The 20,051-nt window shown below is 41.1% G+C and overlaps 1 protein-coding gene across 2 annotated transcripts in view; it reads right to left on the bottom strand.

Annotated features, from left to right (window-relative positions):
• Nucleotides 1–20,051, bottom strand: part of CNBD1 (cyclic nucleotide binding domain containing 1) — a 363,365-nt gene that overhangs the window by 340,346 nt on the left and 2,968 nt on the right. Inside the window, exons 2-3 of one of the 2 annotated variants that reach the window (XM_029062265.2) lie at nucleotides 16,831–16,903; nucleotides 6,735–6,848 (exon numbers count right to left, since the gene is read on the bottom strand). In XM_029062265.2, coding sequence (XP_028918098.1) covers nucleotides 6,735–6,848; nucleotides 16,831–16,903 — 187 coding nt within the window. The remainder of the gene's footprint in view (nucleotides 1–6,734; nucleotides 6,849–16,830; nucleotides 16,904–20,051) is intronic. The other variant, XM_039911805.1, reaches the window with a different exon arrangement.

Here is a 20,051-nt window from a genome sequence, read left to right as displayed (position 1 = left end):
TATTAAGCCTAGGTTCACATGCAATCCTGGTTGAGTTACCCTGCAAAGAAGTTTAAATTAACAGGAAACTTGCCTAAAGGGATTACAACCTTGAGCAGACACTCCACTCCAAACACAGTCATCTCAAAGGCTTGCTGAAAAATACATAAATTGAAACAAGTAAATACCCAAATCATCTAAATCAGTGCAGGCCACTAGAGGGTGGAATCAGTTGTGGTGCAGAGATGACAGGAAAATCCCTGGTTTTCCCATCGTGTCACAGACCGAGATGGCCCAAGTATTATATCCTGCCCTGCTTCCTCTAGACGAGGGCAACGACAGAGCCCCTAACTTCACTGCCTGAGAATCGGAGTACTTATCCCCACTATACTGCAATATTGCTGAATACTGCTGAATCCCCACTATACTGCAATACAGAAGGGAGATAAAGCACCATGGGAAATTGGGGGTTCAGGCCACATCTCTTGGTGACCAATCAATATCATAACAGGCCCTTCTAAGCTGACAATAGTGATTTCCAGTCTGGGTGCACCAGAAACATTCATAATAATACTTATGGTACTTGTTAAGCATTTACTAGATATCAAGCACTGTTCTTAGCACTGGGGTAGATACAAGTTGATCTGGTTAGACAAAATCCTTGTCACACCTGGGGCTCACACCCTTAATCCCCATTTTACAGATGAGGTAACTGAGGCCCAGAGAGGTTAAGTGAGTTGCCTAATGTCATACAGCAGACATATAGTAGAGTAGGATCTAGAATGTGGGTCCTTCTTAGTCCCAGGCCTGTGCTCTATCCACTACCCCATGCTGCTTCTCTGTGCCGCATTTATTTCCAAGGGGTCTTGTTTAGTTGGGGTGATTTTAGCTATAGTTGTGGATGTTTACACTGAGAAAGAGTGCTCGGTCATCCACCTCTGCTTCAGACTCAACAAACACTAATCAATTACTGCTGCCACTGCAAAAGTCCATGAAGGGTATTATATCATATCACCCTGGCCCAAAGTGGAACTGTTTATTGGAATCACACTTAAGTCTTTCATATAATGGGCTACAATTCCCCAAAACATGACCATTATACCCAAATTGGAATATCTGACTGTGATATATAAGGGCCAGAGGGTGCAGGAAATTAGTGACAGGGTCTAGTTCTCAGTCTAATTCTGGATCCTCAGCTTCCCTGCTGAGTGTCCTTGGTCAACTTCTCTGTGCCTCAATTTCCTCACCTGTAAAACAGGAGCTCAATAACTGTTCTCCCTCCTACTAAAACTGTGCTAGATATGGGACAGGAACTGTGTTCAACCTAATTATTTTGTGCCTGCCCCAGTGCTTAGTTCAGGGCTTGGCATATAGTAAGCGCTAAACAAATACCAGGATTATCATTATAATTGTTTATTAAATGATCAGCACCTGAAAACAGTGGGTATTTTAAGCACAGTGTACAGTAAAGGTATTTGCTGAGGACCCCTGAGTTCAAAGCCCTGTACTAATTGGGAAAGTACAACAGAAGCATCAAATAAGTTTGACATCACTGGGAGTTTTCAGCCTAAATCCTGGCCAAAATGACCCCTTAAGTCCCTATAGGAGCCCTAGGCCCCCTAGCTCCTTCTCCTGGGTCCTAAAGCCCTCTAGTTCTTCCTTTCCTAGGACTGGAAGGTTGGGGGAACTCTGCCTTGAACCCCCCAAATCCCAGCACCCCAATTCCTGCAATCAACTGCCGTCAAGCCCAAGAGTTTCCAAAGATGAGGGGATCTTAGGGAACTATCCCCACCCATTCCCAAGGCTGCCTACCAGACAGAAACTCAGAGAAAGTTTCTCTCCTCCCCTCAAGTGACTTCCTAAGTCCAACCATTCCTCCAACACCCTGAGTTTTCCTCGACTCCTGTTGCAGGCAGACATCAAGATGAGAAGTCTCGATGTAAAAAAGCAGTATTAATTGACAGCTTGCTGTGTGCCGAACACTGTACTAGGCTCTTGGGAGATAATACTGTAGAGTTGATGGATATGTACCCTGTCCAAAAGGAACTTAACATTTAATTAATTGTATTTACTAGGCTCTTACTGTGTGCAGAATGCTGTGACTAAGCACTTGGGAGAGTAAAATGTAACAGAGTTGGTAGACATGTTCGCTGCCCATAATTACCTTTGCTCTAGACAGGGAGATGGACATTAATATAAATAAATGAATTAGATATTTACCTAAATGTTATGGGGCTAAATGAGGGGTGAATAAAAAGGTATAAAACCAAGTGCAAGGATGATGCAGAAGGGAGTGGGAGAAGAAAAAGAGGACCTAGATGGGGAAGGCCTCTTGGAGGAGATGTGACTTCAATAGGGTTTTGAAGATGGAGATTGTCTGTCAAATATGAAGAGGGAGGGTGATCCAGGCTAGAGCCAGGACACAGGCAAAAGGTAAACAGTAAGATAGAAGAGATTGATTTAATAACTGAATAGTATTCATAGGTAATGTAGGTGCTTTTCCTGAGATCTAATACTTGCCTCTCCTCCTTCCCCCCCACCCTGACCCCTGTACTCACACCCTCTCCCATTGTCCTTTCCTGTAAGTATCCCAGGGTTCATGCTTCCCTCTGATCCTTAACCTCTCTAGTCTCTGGATGTTTCAGGTTCCAGTCTCGCCCTTACCTTCTCAGTCTTTTGGATGCCAGGTTTTCCAAGTGTCATTTCTCCCCAGAGGCAGGGGTGTCTCTCCTCCAGCATCACAGCCAAGCGATACCCCTAGAGCTCCCAGTTACACTAACCCTCAACCAGGGTCATCTCCATCCCTCCCTGTGCCCCACACCCCTCCAAGATACCTGCTTCAAGCCTTCCCTCTGCCCTGCTTTCCCATGAATCCACCTCTCTACCTTCCACCTCAAAATGGCTGAGGGTTCCTCACAACTACCTGGTCCTCCCCAATCCTTCCCTCAGATTAGCTCAATTCCAAGCTAATACCATATAGGACATTGCAACTGTTTGATTAAACTTCCCTCAGGGAGGGGCAGTTAGAGGTCTATTTCCTTGGTTTCTCTTTCCCCTCCAAAATGTGAGGGTCATTTGTGATGAGACTGCAACAGTATTCCTTGCCAAGTGGAGGAAAGCAACTAATCCAAAAGGCAGTCCAGGCCTGGTGAGCAGCATGGCATAGTGGATAGAACACAAGCCTGAGAATTGAAAAAGCCTGGGTTCTCATCTCCACTACACCACTTGCCTAAGGTCACACAGCAGACAAGTCATTTAACTTATCTGTACCTCAGTTACCTCATCTGCAAAATGGGGATTTAGACTGTGAGCCCCGTGTGGGACATGAACGGTGTCCAACCCAATTAGCTTATATCTGCCCCAGCATTTAGTACAGTGTCTGGCACATAGTAAGCTCTTAAAAAAATACTATAACAAACCAACAAACAAATCATGTCAGCAAGAGTAATCCTGAACCATTTTCTCTTCCCCTCTTGCTCTCCTCTCTGTTTTTCACTTCGGTTCACTCCTGTTTCTACACTGATCAAGTTCCCATATCCTGGGGTTGAGTATAAAATATCTTCTAATCTTCCACTTCTCACAACACTAAGGTATCTGCCAGTGAGGCTTTCATTTTTTTAAGTATCCTCTATCACAGAAGCAGCACACTGCACCATGCATTCATAGATTGCTTCATACCTCTTGAAGCAAAATAAGTCTCAAAGCAAGCACCTTCGCCTGGAAGCTAAAAAATGTAATATTAAGTTCATTACATTTGTTTGCATATTTTAAATGTGCTTCTCAACTTAATGAATGTAAAATGTTGCTCTCTCTAGCACCTGAAATTGACTTGCATTGAGTAATTCCCCAAAATCCAATTGAACAATGGATCACTAAAACAGTAAGTTAGAGAACCAAAGAACATTGCTAAAAATAGATTGAAATGGAATCACCAAGTTTAACAGGCCTCTCTAATTCTCCCTAATAATTGCCATGGCCTTTGCTAATTGCTAAATTTTACAGAAAATCAGAGGGCATTAAATCCTTCTGCAATGCCAGAGGTTCAGGTCTTAATTTATGCCAGGATTTGCTGAGCTTCAACCTATGAATTGTTGGCAGATGCTCAGGAACTAGTCTGGTGGCCTGGCACAGTGGGAGAGCTTTAGCCCTGTGGCCGGACAGACAAGTAGCGGCGGGTGGCAAAGGGAGGGATGCCACAGTCCAACTTGATTTCCTGGTATCCACCCCAGAGCTTAGTATAATGCCTGGTACACAGTAAGCACTTAAATACCAAAGACAACAGTAAGTAGGCCCAGCACAATAGGCAGAAATAGCCACTTATGCTCTTCAAAATTGCCCCCTCTTCTGCTGCCCTCTAATTTTCTGGTCAGGATGAGTTATTTTAATTGTGGGGAGAGGTCCTGGTTGGAAGTATCCTGACACCTCTTTCAGTACAAATCCAGTCCAAATGAAGTAATCTTTACATTTTAACCCTGCCTTCCGGAACTGTGAAAAACCAAGTTTGGAAGCATTTGTGCAGTGGGATGTGTAGGTAGGCCTACATTCCATCTCACTCCCTCTTTCTCTCCATGTTGTTCCATCATTCATAGCTGTTTCCCCAGTCATATTCGAGTGCTTACTATGTGCAAAACACTGTACTAAGCACTTGGGAGAATACAGTATAGCAATAAACAGACATTCGCTACCTACAACTAGCTTACAGTCTAGAGGGGAGACAGACATAAATATAAGTAAATAAATCACAGCTATGTACATATGCACAGATAGCAATGGTCTGTCAGGAGCAGCAACGGGCAACCCTTCACCACCTTAACTCAAACACATCCTCTGATTTTATTTTTATTTATATTAAAGCGTGTCTCCCCCTCTAGATAACAAGTTCATTGTGGGTAGGGACCATGCCTATAAATTCTGTTGCACTGAACTCTCCCAAGAACTTAGTACAGTCCTCTGCACATAGTAAGTGCTCAGTAAATATCAATGACTGATTCCCTCTCTAATAGGGCAGACTCTGTGGCTAACACCCACCTAATGCATCCCCTGACTAGTTCCTAAGTGCTATTCTCTCAGATACTTAATACAGTTGATCGATTTATCCCAGTTAAACTGCAAGTGACAATAGGTATCTTCACCCACACCATTTCCCAACCATGCATCATTGGGCTGTGACATCTGGGCTAGTGCCCCCATAAAGATAATGGAAAACAGAGAACCTGCACAGAGGAATTGATTATAACAATAGTGTCTTGCACAGGGTCACTTACACTGTCATCACTGCCAGTTCCATCCTCACTAGGGCACAGAGTTCAAAGAGTCACTAGGCAGATCAGGGGGCAGCACAAATGCATGTGCCATTTTTACCCATATTAGCCAACTGCAGGAAGTATCAGAATTAGAATCCAGGCATGCTGATTCCCAGAGCTATGCTTTTTCCACTGTGCCCACATGCTCAGCAGAGCTTGGACTGATGGAATAGTTCCCCTTCAAACAGTACAGCTGTGTTCACTTGTAGTCGGGTAAAAGTTAGATGGGTACAAAGGGGCCAGGAAAAGGCCTGCAGATCCTGCCTGGAAATCTGATTTTAAAAAGAAACACTTGCGGATGGAATGGAATGATTGTAGGTAGAGCAGGATGTATGAGGGCGTGAATGTCTATTTCAGTTCTCTGTGTAAAGATCATTTACACGACTACTTTTGGTGCTGCCAGAACGTGTGTTTTCACTCCACATTTGGCTAGGATGTTGCTGGGGAATTGTGAAACATCCTGCCGAAAATGCCAACCTGTTGGGATATGGTGCCTCACGGTGTCAGAGGAAACAATCACGCTTAAGTGCTCAGAGACAGACAGGGGTGAGGGTTATAGTTCCAGGAACATAGTCCTAACCGGGAATATTAGGACTTCTGAATAGATTTTGATATTTGAACCCTCTGGTTTAAAAAATCACTGCAAGATTTCTGATAGCCAAAGTCTCTGTCTCCTTGTCTGGTTCAGAGGGAAAGCAAAGAGAGAAGCAGCATGGTGTATGAGAAGCTGCTTGCTGTAGTGAATAGAGCACTGTCCTGGGAGACAGGTCATGTATTCTAATCCCAGTACCTCTACTTCTCTGCTGTGTGACCTTGGGTAAATCACTTCACTTCTCTGTTCCTGGTACCTCATCTGTAAAATGGGGATTGAGACTGTGAGCCCCATGTGGGACAGGGACTGTGTCCACCCCAAATTGCTTGTATCCACCCCAGTGCTTAGTACAGTTCCTTGCACATAGTAAGTGCTTAACAAATTCCACAATTATTAGTTATTAGAGAAGGTATTGAGGGACAGATAGGAAGACATTTCAAAATCCCTCCTGGACCCAGTAGGCTGTGATTCATTCCCTGATACAATTATACATTTTCAAAACAGCCCTCCCAGAACAAATATAGGTAATTCTTGTCTTCTTGGTGTTGAGGGGAGAGCAGACTGCTCATATTGCTTTAATAACCTTTTTCCATATACATATACCACAACACTGTGTAAGCAGACCAATCCTTTTGCAAAACTTTGGACAAATGTGCTTCTCAACAAAGAACAGATGTTTCTGTTCAAGCAGAAAATGAATTTACCACTAGCTACTAATCTTTGTCTTCTACAGCTGCTCACCAGAATACAGCATGGGACTTGACCTGATAATATCTTTAGCTGCTTTGTTTCTACGTTTTTCACATACAACATTCATTTTCTCTCTCCCCTGCTCCGTATTATACAAACACATCAATTACCTTTTTGCCTCTGATACACAAATTTTGGGCAGCACCACTTTTTCCTTGTAGAATATTTTAGGATAAAGTTCCATAAAGTTTTGGTGAGCCTCTTTGGTGGAGTACACATTCTTTCTAAAAGAAATAATGGGTATATAAGACAGTCATCTTAAAGCTCAAATCCACATCACATAATCATCATTTCCATCTTCCTGTGAAGAACAGGAAAATCTGGAGTCACTGAGCAGCCTAACATATGAATGGTGTAAGGCTTAGGATAATAAATGATGGAGATCAAAAGTAGTATAAACACATTTTACTCTGGAAAAATCATTATTAGTAAAGGGTACCCTTAGTAACTCTAGGCCAAAGAAGACTGGTAGTGCCAGCATTATGTGTTCAGTCTAAAAGCCCAGCAATCTCAATAGAATGTTATTATATGGAACACTGGTAAGTCATGGAGAATCTAATTGTCAGGGCCATACAACATAAAGTTCCCAAAATAATCAAAGTGCTTTCCACCCTGTTGCTTATTTGGCAATCAAGAAACCACATCAACTCTTTCTGGGATCCTAAGGGCCAGCTATCACAGCACCACTTTAAAGAATTAAATGGGCTCTGCTTAGCAGGACAGAATTCATGGATTCTACATATTTAGACTCAGGTTAACGGAGCTATCTCAGAGCTGGTATCTTGCTGCAAGTCCCCCTGAAACTGATCATGAAAATATCATTGAATACTGGGAAAAATTCTCCTTTTCTGTTTTTGAGGACAACAAAACTTGAAAACAAATAGCCTTTTTCCTTTTTCTCCAGCCAAGTCTCATGTGGACCACAACTCCATCACTACCGGGTCTGCCTGTTTTTCTAGCCTTCCCCCCGAATCCCCTTTCAGAGCCTTAACGGTATCCCTCCCCCAACATCTGGTTCTTTCCGACAAGGCACCTCTTGTTCTATAAGCCATCCACCCCTGGACTATCACGGACCTTGTGGAGGATCTGACTCATTGACCTTTACATAGTACTTCCACTTTGGGATCCACCTATCTCTCCCATCAATTATAGTGACTCCATGATCAACCATATTTATAATAATAATAATAATGTTGGTATTTGTTAAGAGCTTACTGTGTGCAGAGCACTGTTCTAAGTACTGGGGTAGATACAGGGTAATCAGGTTGTCCCACGTGAGGCTCACAGTTAATCCCCATTTTACAGATGCGGTAACTGAGGCACAGAGAAATTAAGTGACTTGCCCACAGTCACACAGCTAACAAGTGGCAGAGCAGGGATTCAAACTCATGACCTCTGACTCTCAAGCCCAGGCTCTTTCCACTGAGCCACGCTACTGAGAACTTACTGTGTGCAGAGCACGATACTAAGCTCTTAGGAGAGTAAAATACAACAAGAGACACATTCCCTATCCACCACAAGCTTATACTCTAGAGGGGAAGACAGACAACATTAATAAATTATGGATATTTACGTAAGTGCAATGGGGCTGGGAGGGGTGAATAAAGGAAGTAAATCAGGGTGATGCAGAAAGTAGTGGAAGGTCAATGGGCATGGGTGGCAATAAGGATGAAGAAATAATTTTGTCGGGCAGTAGGTTCTAATCCCCCTTCTGCCACTTGTCAGCTGTGTGACTCTGGGTAAGTCATTCTGGGCCTCAGTTCCCTCATCCGTAAAATGGGGATGAAGTTTGAGCACCCTATATGGGGCACTCTGATTACCTTGTATCTACCCTAGCACTTAGAATAGTGCTTTGCACATAGTAAGTGCTTAACAAATGCCATTATTATTAGAGGAGAGAACAGAGTTAAAGCATGCAAAGATGAACTCGATCTGGATGAAGTGAGGCTGATATCTAGATTTCCACCAGCAGCGCTCTGCAGCTCTTTCATAGGGAATGAAGGAAGAGGACTGTGGAGGGGATCCAGGACTGTGGGTTAGTTATATGAGATTGATGAAGGTATAGGGGAGTGAGAGAGAGGAGTTCAGTAGAGAGAGTGGTGTTGAAGTTGGAAATTTGGTCATCAAAGGAAGGTAATATGGGTATGGAGGCTAAATGGGGCATGATATCTTGAGAAAATTGCTTGAGGGTCAAAAGATCTATCTCTAAGGAATAGGATAGATTTGCAAGGAGTTGGTGTGTGGGAAATATTGAGTGATGAATTTTAGAGCCATTGTCTTAATTGGGTCTTCCTCTCACGGACCATACAGAATCCATTGTTTTAGATATTTAGGTAATTAAAAACTGCTGGATTTTTTTTTTTAACCTGTGCCAGAAATCCAAAGGATCATTCCTCTCCTACTTCATTCAGGGTACAATTTTTCAAATATAAAGTGGGTGTGAAAATGATAAACTACAGAATTCTCTCCTTCATGCCTGACAGGATCCCCAGAACAATGAAAGCCAGTCCAACAACCTGAGAAAATGAAGGGAAGGCAAAGGGAAGGGGCTTTTCCATACTTTTCATTTCTTCCCCAGACCCTCTCCCTTTTGAGGTCATCAAAGGAGTCAAAGAACCAGTCAGATTTGATATAGGGCCCCTATGAATTCAAGCTCAAATGAATGAGGGCTTCGTTTTTTCCACCTAGCTAATTGAAGTTGTAAAACTGGCAATAGAGAACCAGGTCAGAGAGTCATTTCTGTTTCATTATAGAGTATATAGATTGTGTCCCCTCCTGGACTTACTGGTCATGGCAATACTCATACATTTACAAATTTCCATTTTATCTGGTGAAAATGTCAGGAGCTGCAAATCTTTCTCTTCCACATTAAAAGGGGAGCAGGTGCAATTTCATGTGAATTAAGCTAATTTCTCAGACCTCTAAATATACTCATAACTGGATTTCACCCTTTTATTATGATCTGCCTTGAAGAAAATTGCCCTGTGATTACTTAGAAATGCATTTCTAAAATGCCCTTGACCTAGAAGAGAAGGTTGTGGTATTAGTAGGTCAATCAGACCCTCATTCTGCATCATCTCGTTCTCTTCAGTCTACCTGACCGCTTTAGTTCTGACACTGGGAGCCATCACAGAATCAGCAGGGCCTTTTTCAGTGTTCATAAACCATCCTCCTATCTCTCTTAGGGTTCACCATTTTTTAACAATCTTAGGAGATCTTGTGGTTTGAGAATTTTCCATTTTCAAATAAGTTGCGAAGTTCTATTTACAACTCATTCTTCAACAGAAAAAAAAACCACTAAGCTTTAGAAATTAAGATCTTTCTTCTGACATGTTGATAAATGTTGACCTCTATTACTTAGAGAAGCAGCATGGCTCAGTGGAAAGAGCATGGGCTTTGGAGTCAGAGGTCATGAGTTCAAATCCAGACTCTGCCACTTGTCAGCTGTGTGACTGTGGGCAAGTCACTTAACTTCTCTGGGCCTCAGTTACCTCATCTGTAAAATGGGGATTAAGACTGTGAGCCCCCATGTGGGACAACCTGATTCCCCTATGTCTACCCCAGCGCTTAGAACAGTGCTCGGCACATAGTAAGCGCTTAACAAATACCAACATTATTATTATTATTACTCTACACATATTTCACCCAGAATACCACCAGTAATTCAAACACTACTGAATATCCAAATTTTACAAAAATGAGGAACACCTTAGGCACCAAGCTAAACAGAGGACAAATAAAAAGGTGGAATTAATGAGGCAGCATTTTTTCTAAGAGCATAACAATGTGGTACCAAACTTCAGACCAAACAGTCTATGGACTAATAGTAGTGGACCCAGCCTTCTAAAGTGCCGGGAGGACTGCACTGACAACAGACACCCATATTACATTATCATCCACATACTCAAACAGGAACCATATGCTTTAAAGCACTCAATCACCTTGCCCTTTCCTACTGTACCTCCCTAATTTTCTGCTACAACCCAATCTGCACACTTTGCTCCTCCACTGAGATAGAGGGAGTAGGTTGGCAATCTCATCTATCCTGCCACTGATCCTCCTCCCTTGTCTTGCCTCTTTCAGATATGAAAAGAAAGGGAGTTCCAGGCCAAACGTTCACTCTCCCCACCTTCAAAGATTTATTAAAAACATAGCTCCTTCAAGAGTCTTTTCCCAACTAACCCTCATTTTCATCTTCTTTCACTCCCTTCATATAGCCCTTGAATTAGGATTTCCACCCTTCATACTCTCCATGAATCCCATAGCACATGTGTATATATTTGTAATTTATTTTTACTGTCTGTTTTCCCCCAGACTACAAGCTTGTTGTGGGCCAGGAACATATCTACCAGCCCTGTTATACTGTACTCTCCCTAGCACTTAGCACAGTGCTCTGTACACAGTAAGCACTCAAACAATGTGATTGAAGTGATTGGCAGCTCTATCCACCAGTGTTGAGCACTAACTGTGTACTGTACTGAGCATTTGGGAGAGTATAATATAACAGAGTTGGTAGACACTATCCCTGCCTCAAAGAGCTTACAATGTCATTACATGCACACTTAATATGGGGGAAGACAGCAGGACAGGATTATGAATGATGTAGTAAGGTTGAAGGGCTTAGTGCAGAGGTTTTAATACACCACCACAAAAAGAGGAAGAAACCAAGCCCTATGAAGAGTAAGTGCTACAGCACAATAAGGAATGTTTACACTTCCTTAATGTGGAAGGGATTTTTGGTTACTCATTGATCATAGGCGCTACATTAATACATAGATACAAATCTTACCAATCAAATCAGCAAGGCCTACTGAAAAGAGCATAGCCCTGCAAGTTCAAGATTGAGTTCTAATCCCAATCTGCCACTTGCATACTGTGGCACCTTGAGCTGGTCACTTAATTTCTCTGTGCCTCAGTTTCTTCATCTGGAAAGTGGGAATTCAATACCTGTTCTCCTTCCCACAGACTTTGTGAGCCCCATGAGGAAGAGGGACTAAGTCCAAACTGGCTATTTTGTATCTAGTTTAGCACTTAGTACAAGGTTTGACACAGTAGGTGCTTAATACATTCCACAACTATCATCTTAAATAGAACCCCACAGGACAGCATCTATCACCTCAACATTCTGTATTATTTTTGGCATCAAAATGCCATCTGTGAGAAGATAGTGTCCCATTCCATTGATGAAGAGCCAGTCACCAACCTGACAAAGACTCCTGCATTCATTCTAGTGAGAGCTGAATACTCAAAATAAAGTCTTATACAAGGACTGGATGCAGGTTATTGGTTGCTTCACTTTTGAGAAGCCTGCTTTGTTGAAAATCAGAACCCTTTATGGTATTGAAGGGAACAGTCACATAGCAGTTGTCTAAATTTTGCCTAGTCAAAATCAAGGTGGCATTACAGTATTTAGAATAACCAGATTTCCCAACACTAGCTCACAGAGAAAGGTGCTGAAAACATCTAGGGCATCACCTTGCTAGCACTGCCTTTCAAGTAAGTGGACTCATGTCTCATACCTCTAAAGTTTGCCTAGAAAAATTGGTAAATGCTTGGTAATGCTTTAACTATCATCATCAGACCCCAATAATGGAGAGTAAGAAGCAGTGTAGTCCAGTGGAAAGAGCCCAGGCCAGGGAGTTAGATGACCTGTGTTTCCATCCTGGCTCAGCCACTTAACTGCTATGTGACCTTGGGCAAGTCACCATCTCTCTGTGCCTCAGTCCCTCATCAGCAAAATTGGGATTCCATACCTGTTCTACCTCATTTAAACTATTAGACCCACGTCAGACCTGATGATCTTATATCTACTCCAGCTGTTAATTCAGTGCTTGGCACAAACTAAGTGCATAACGAATATTATCATCATCATTATATTGAGAAAAGGCCAATTCTATGAGGTTTTTATTATTACTATGCTATTTAAGTGCTTACTGTGTGTCAAGCACTGTTCTAGGAGCTGGGGTAGATGCAAATTAATCAGGTTGGACACAGTCCCTGTCCCACCTGGTGCTTAGGAAAGGGTAGGATTTACAGTTGAGGAACCTGAGGCACAGAAAAGTTAAGTGATTTGCCCAAGATCATATAGCAGGTAAGTGGTAGAGTCAATATTAGAACCCAGGTCCTCTGATTCCCAAATCTGTATTCTTTCCAATACAACCTGGTGCCTCTCATTTTAGAGAAATTCATCAAAACAGGGTAAGTTGGTTGTCATGGGGCATTTCTCTGCCCAGATTGGTTAGAAAAACCAAAACATGGGGCAAAAAATTATTGCACTGCATGATCTATTTGTGCTAAATGAGGTCGAGCATCAGTTAAAAATTAACACCATATTCCCCCTGTCAAAACAAGTTAACAGATGCATGAAAGTCTGAATAAGAGAATCCACTGATCATATTATGCAGCAATAAATATTTTTGAGTATCTGTAGGCAATGGACACTAATAATAATAGTTGTGGTATTTGTTAAGTACTTAACTGAGCCTCAAGCACTATATTAGGCTCTGAGGTAAATGTAAGATAGGTCAAATCAGAAAAAGACCCATCATAGCTTGGGCTCACAGCCTAAGTAGGAGGGAGAAGAGGTATTTAAAGCACTATTTTACAGATGAGGAAAGACCCAGAGAAGTTAAGTGTTTGCCCAAGATCACACAGCAGGCAAGTGGCAGAGCCAGGATCAGAACCCATAATTCTGAAACCAAGGGTCATGCCCTTTCCACTAGGCCACATTGCTATATTAAGAGTTTGACACTAAAGAATTACTACACAGTCAGCCTCTTGAGGGCAGGCATTGTTTCTAGCAACTGTATTGTATCTCCTAAGTGCTCAGTATAGTGTTCTGCACTATGCTCTCCCCACCTTTAGAGAAGCAGCATGGCCTAGTGGAAGAGCACAGGTCTGGGAGTCAAAAGGACCTGGATTCTGATCCCAGCTCTGCCACTTGCCTGTGTAACATTGGGCAAATCATTTAACTACTCTGGGCTTCAGTTACCTCACCTGTAAAATGGGGGTTAAGAAAGAGCCCATGTGGGACAGAGACTGTGTCCAACTTGATTTGCTTTTTATTGACCCCAGTGCTTAGAACAGTGCCTTGCACCTAGTAAGCACTTAAATACCCCTCTAGACTGTAAGCTCATTGTGGGCAGGGAATGTGACTGTTTATTGTTGTACTGTACTCTAAGTGCTTAATACAGTGCTCTGCACACAGTAAGCTCTCAATAAATGATTGAATGAAATACCACAATTATTATTAGTACCTTCAAAGCCTTATTTAAAGGCACATGTCCTCCACAAGGCTTTCCTTGACCAAACCCTTATTTCCTCTTCTCCCATTTCCTTCTTCATCACCCTGATTTGCTCCTATTATTCACCCTTCTCTCAGCCCCACAACACTTTTGTACATATTCATAATTTATTTATATTGTCTAGTTCCCCCTCCAGACTGCAAGCTCAGTGTGGGCAGGGAATGTGTCTACTGACTTTTATTGTTATAGTGTACTCTCCCAAGCACTTACTACAGTGTTCTACATACAGTAAGGGCTCCATAAATATGATTTATTGCACAAGGAGTTCAATAAATACCACTGATTCCTGTCCTTAAGTAGTTTAAAATTGAATGTGGGGAGACAGCCATTAAAATGTTACAGATAGGAAGAAATTAAAGGAGATATCTAACATTAAGCTCCTTGTGGGCCGGGTACATGTCTACCAACTCATGTACTCTCTCAAGAGCTTAAAACAATGTTCAGTGCAGAAATATGATCCATCTAGCCACCACTCATGGTTTGTGGGTATCATGGAAAAATCACTTGCATTATTTTTCCACAAAATGCAGGGTACTGAGAAGCACAGAACTACCATTTACAGAATCACTTGGGAGAAGATGATAATTCAAATGACTTTTGCTCAGATTTGAACTCTGGAAACCACCCCCCCCCACTCTATTTTTAATATGCAATCACCAAATCAGAAAATCAGCTTGAATGTCGACTAACTCCTGCTGTGATCAAATGGAAATATGTGGCTACAGAACGCTTAATGAACTGCCAGCCAAGTCAAATGTAATTATCTTGGGAGGAGAACAAAGAGGGTGAATAGGAAAGCTCTCTTCTCAATGTGACCTGAGCACCATTAATTTAAATAAATGCCTCCTGCAACTCAGAGAACCTTCTTCCTCCTGAAGGTCATAGGGCTGTGGAGTCAAGATTGTGAGCAGCTGTGGAGTCAAGATTGCGAGCAGCTGTGACCGACAAATATACCTGGTGGAGAAACATCCTTGAATCCCACTCAAAAGTCCCTCTTTTTAAAAAAGTTTCATAACTGCTTTTCCAAGTTCATCTTTTGGCTTTTATAATTCATTCTACTTAAGAAAAATCTTTAGGGTTTCTTGGTTCTAATTTTGTGCCCTAGAGAATGAGTTTGGAGACTCAGGGCCCTAGCCCAGATTCTGCTTAGTATTTTTGTAGATTTTCCCATTAGCACTATTTAAAATTCTACAGAGGGCAGAGTCTGTTTATCAGAAAATAAACAGGGCAAAATCTCCTTCACTCTTAGAAACTAAAGCCTAACTTAACTGGATATGAATAAAGTGGTTTTGCAATCTCAGAAAACCTGGAAAATATTCCCAAATGAATCCCTGAAGCATTTGGCCCAGTAGGAAAATTGCAATAGCTAGAAAATAAAATGAGCTTCTCCTTTTTAATGATGATAATAAATGATTAGCTCTCCAAGTCATATTGTAAACCACTCCATGTAAATCAGCTGACCTAACTTCTTTCTCACCAGCATAGTCAAGGGAAAATTTCTTTCTACCTGAAACTGAGATCATAAAAAAATAGTCTCATTTGTTATACAGTCTCCCAAAAGCATAGAGGCTAGAAGCCAGATTCACCTAAATCCTTGCTTGCTGTGATTCTAATTTGAATTTTTCTCCTTTCCAGCAGCTTCAACATGTGCAGGTCCTAGAAATGTAATCCAAATTACCTAACATTCAATCATATTTATTGAGTTCTTACTGTGTGAAAAGCACTGTATTAAGCACTTGGGAAAGTACAATATAACAGACACCTTCCCTGCTCACAATGAGCTTATAGACTCAAGACAGTTTCAATCTATAGAGAAAATGCAACATCAAAAATAAAATGTAATAAATGTAATAAAAACAGGGTCAAATCCTGGATCATTTAAGAGCCCTAATCAATCATCCTCTTTATTCTAAGGGGAAGAGTAGACACTTGTTTTCTTCTGGGGGAAGAGACAAACTTGCTCATGCTCTCAGTGTGGGAAGACATTTAGAAGGTGTGCCACAAAAAAGAATATAAAATACAAGTGTATTTCAATATGAAAAATTTGTAAAAGTTACAAGAACAAAAAATATACTTTTTTTTTTTTTTTTTAAAGAGTTGGGAAACTGTGCTCTAAATTTGATGAACTGCCAGCTCCAGGGACCAAGATTTGAGAGAGAGAGAGATGGGGTGGGGGGAGAAATTAAGGAAGGGGATTTCCCCTTCTAGATTACAAACTCCTTGGTATTAACTGTTGTATTGAGCTCTCCCAAACATGTAGAACAGTGCTCTGCACACAGTAATTGTGTGCACACAGTAAATACCACTGACTGGAAAGGTGAAAAGTGGAAGGGGAAGCAGTAGGGGGAATAGGGAGAGAGAAAAAGCAAAGGATTTTTGCTGCCAATCCTAGGACGACTAGAACATTCCTTACATCTCACATTCAATCTGGGCAAAGTAATGCCTGGCCCCTAATGAAAAGTGACTCTTGGATAAATTTCCAAGAACTTTGTATCTCAAATTTCTATCAAACATTATATTTCCTAGGATGTATTTCAAAGAAGCCTACTTTTAGCACCTTTAGATATTTCATTAGTCTATTGGTATATTGCTATAGATTTATTCTAGGAAAGGTTGAATCCTTTAACAATTCTTTAAAGGTATCTCTTCCACACTTTACTTCTTCACCTAGGAATGTGCCAGACTCATATTTATTCTATGTTAATAGGTTTCCTGTGGTCTCTCTATCCTGTCCTATTCATTCTGGAGAAATAACTAGGCTTACATTTTCCAGTACTTTTTCTGTGGTGATTCAGTATCCATGAATGTCTGCAATTGTTTTACTTTTGCATTCTGCCCCTAAATATTCCTATTCACATTCATCAGAGCTAAAGAATAAAGTAAATCTATTACTGTTACTTACATGGCTCGTAGTCCTTTAATGTGGCATAATGCATCCAACTGATCATAATTAATCTGCTTAGAACATTTCAACTCTAGGAAGAATAAATAAAAAATGTGAGCAATTTTCTGGAGCCATTTTCGCCAAGTGTGTAAGTACAGTTTAATTGCAACCATTTTTCAATTATGGTAAAAACAAGTCAATGAATTTGAAAGAGATATTATCATTGGTTGGATATGGGGAAATAATTTCATTGCTTCATAGGGCAATGAGGTGAGGTAAACTTTAGATGTCCTCAAGAATCTGCATCCTAGCAGATAACCACCCAGCATGAAGTCACCCACACTTTGGAATATAAATCCTGCCCCACATTCATAGGTCCAAACTAGAATGGGGTCCAAAGATCCACATCAAATCCAAAATCTGTCCTGGACAGACCAGAACTCACTTCCAGAGAAACTGGAATCCCAATATAGATTTGTGGTGAAGGTGTAGTTATCCTCTAAGTTTCTAACTCTCTTCTTCCCCAAAATTTTAAAGTCTCACCAGATAAAGGGCTTTTTAGATGATAAGTCTCTAGACTGTAAGCTTCTTGTGCACAGGGAATGTGTCTACCAACTGTGGTGTATATACTCTTCCAAGCACATAGTACAGTGCTCTGCACATAGTAGACACTCAGTCAATACCATTCATTGGCTGATTAGGCCATGACTGTTTCTAGCTCTAGATCCTGAACTCTCTATAGAAAATTTTAAGTGTTTAATAAATGTTAAGCTGCAGCTACAGTGCATTTCTCTGCCCCTTGTTCCTCTTACTTCGAAAATCTTGGCAATCTTGGCTTCCTTATTACTGAAGTCTGGACCAAATCTTTGAACATCTTTTTTCCCGTAAAAAGTTTCTAATTGGAGGTCAACAGCAGTAAGCCTTTAATTACATTAAAAAAACAGCCACAAAAGAAAACCTACAGGAGATGTGGTGCCAAAAAAGTTTCGTTATCCATCCCTTTTGAATAGTGTTTCCTTCCTGAAGAGTTAGTTCTAACACCCCTGGATCTAACTCCCTGAGTGACTGGTTTCAGGAAGCAAGAGATTGGTTAAATTTCATGCTTCCTCCTACTGTTCTGAATTGGATAAACTCTCAAGGGCATAAAATCAAGGGAGCTGGTGAAAAACTGGTGGTAAAACAAGTAAACGGTATGCATTGAATGCTTATTGTGTACAGAGTACTGTACTAGGTGCATAGAATACAGTAGAACTGGTAAACAGGATCCCTGCCCTCTTACAGTCTAAAGGAGAAGCACACAGATGAGGCAAGTCTGCTTTGCTACCCCCAAACTCACACCCCTACTAAAATCCTGCATCACCTCTTGCCTCCAGGAAATCTCTACATGTCTATGCCAACACCTCTAGGGCAATATGTCCAAAACTAAACTCAGAATAATAATAGTGTAAGTGCTAGAGTTCCATAGTAACAAATACATAAATAAATGAGTCCCCTCCATTTAACTTTCCCACCACAGTTGAAAATACCTCCATCCTTCCTGTCTTTAAAATATGAATCCTTGGCATTATCCTCAACTCTCATACTCAGTCTATAGCTAAATTCTATTGTATTTTCTTCCAAAACATTTTTAGGGTATATTGACCTGTTCTTTCCATTCAAATAGCCACCATACAAGTATAAGTACTGGCCATATCCCAATGTAAATATTGAACCAGCCTCAACCACATCATTCTGGTTCCATCTCTCCCCCCCTAATTTATACTCATTTTTGCTAAAACATAATTATATAAATCTCCCTCCTTAAAAGTCCTCAATTATTGCCCATTCCTCTTCATATCCAATAGAATCCCTGACCACTGTGTGGCTTTAAGGTATTCATTCAGCTGTCTCCCTGCTACTAACCCAGTCTTTTTTCATTCCACCTCAGCCTACAGTCTTCATTCTGACCAAATAGCTTCCTAGCCATGATTTGTCTCTTCCACGTCTGACCTTTGTTCAGTTTCTTCTCTTCCTGAAATTCCTTTTCTCTTCATATTGGTCAGACCACACTCTCCAAGTTTTCAAAGCCCTTTTGAAATCACAGTTTCTCTAGGACATAACTTCCCTAGTCATATCTCTGCAACTCTCAGATTTTATTCCCCCAAATAGCACTCTGGCACTTTTTTACTTGCCACGCACTGATTTACTTGCAACCGCTATAATCACATTTGCACTTTAGACCCAGGCATGGACTCATCATGCAATCAAAATTGATTTTGGGGTGTTTGGGGAGAGGGAGTCATCTCTACTTTCTTCCCTTCACCTTCCTTTTTATTCCTTTGGCAAATTAGTGCCTTTACAATTGGTATGTAGAGGTGATAATGGTTTAAAATTTGTCAGGGTGAGGAGCTCAGTGAGTTTTATGAACATTTAAAAAAAATTAAAAACAGTTATTTATAGCAAAAGAGCCAATGTAAGATCCTTACGTGCAGGTAATGTGTCTAACAACTCTGCTTTTTTACATCATCATAATAATAATAATAGTTAAATTCTTACTTGTTTCAGGCACTGAACTAAGCACTGGGATAAATACAAGCTAATCAGGTTGGACACAGTTTCTGTCCCATGTAAGGCTCACAGTCAATCTCCATTTCATATATGAAGAAACAGACACTGAGAAATTAATAGACTTGCCCAAGGATACACAGCAGGCAAGTGATAGAGTAAGGATTAGAACCCGGGTCCTGATTCCCAGTCCTATGCTTTATCCACTTGATCTAGCACTTAATACACTACTCGGCAGACAATAAGGACTTAATAAAAACTACTGGATTAACTGTGTTCTTTATGGGGTGCACAAGAAGTTTGTGCTTTGTTAAACCAAGACTGCAGCCAGTTCAGGACAAGCTCTAAATACCAACTGTGCTAGTTCCCTGTGTGGACCCAGTTGGATTACAGTTTTCACCACACACATTTAAACAAAAAAGCTGATCTTGATTTCTTCAGGGATTAGAGGACATTTTAAGTTATGAAACATGGAATTCCCAGCCAATGCTGGAAACTCTGCCATGGGTGCATCACCCTGCCTGGAGCAAACTTTGAAGTCAAACTGTGTTAGGGAAGTTGCCATTTCCTGCCTGGTCCCAGGCAGGCTGCAAAGTTTTCACTCTGCATGTTTTAAAACAAAAGCTTGACTTGATAAAGTTTTGCACAGGTATACTATCCCCATTTTACAGATAAGGAAACAAAGCAATAATACA

This window comes from Ornithorhynchus anatinus, chromosome 4 (genome assembly GCF_004115215.2).
Source record: "Ornithorhynchus anatinus isolate Pmale09 chromosome 4, mOrnAna1.pri.v4, whole genome shotgun sequence".
Lineage (NCBI taxonomy): Eukaryota > Metazoa > Chordata > Mammalia > Monotremata > Ornithorhynchidae > Ornithorhynchus > Ornithorhynchus anatinus.
The sequence above is the reverse complement of the archived record's forward strand: the minus strand, read 5'-3'. Positions and strand labels throughout refer to the sequence as shown.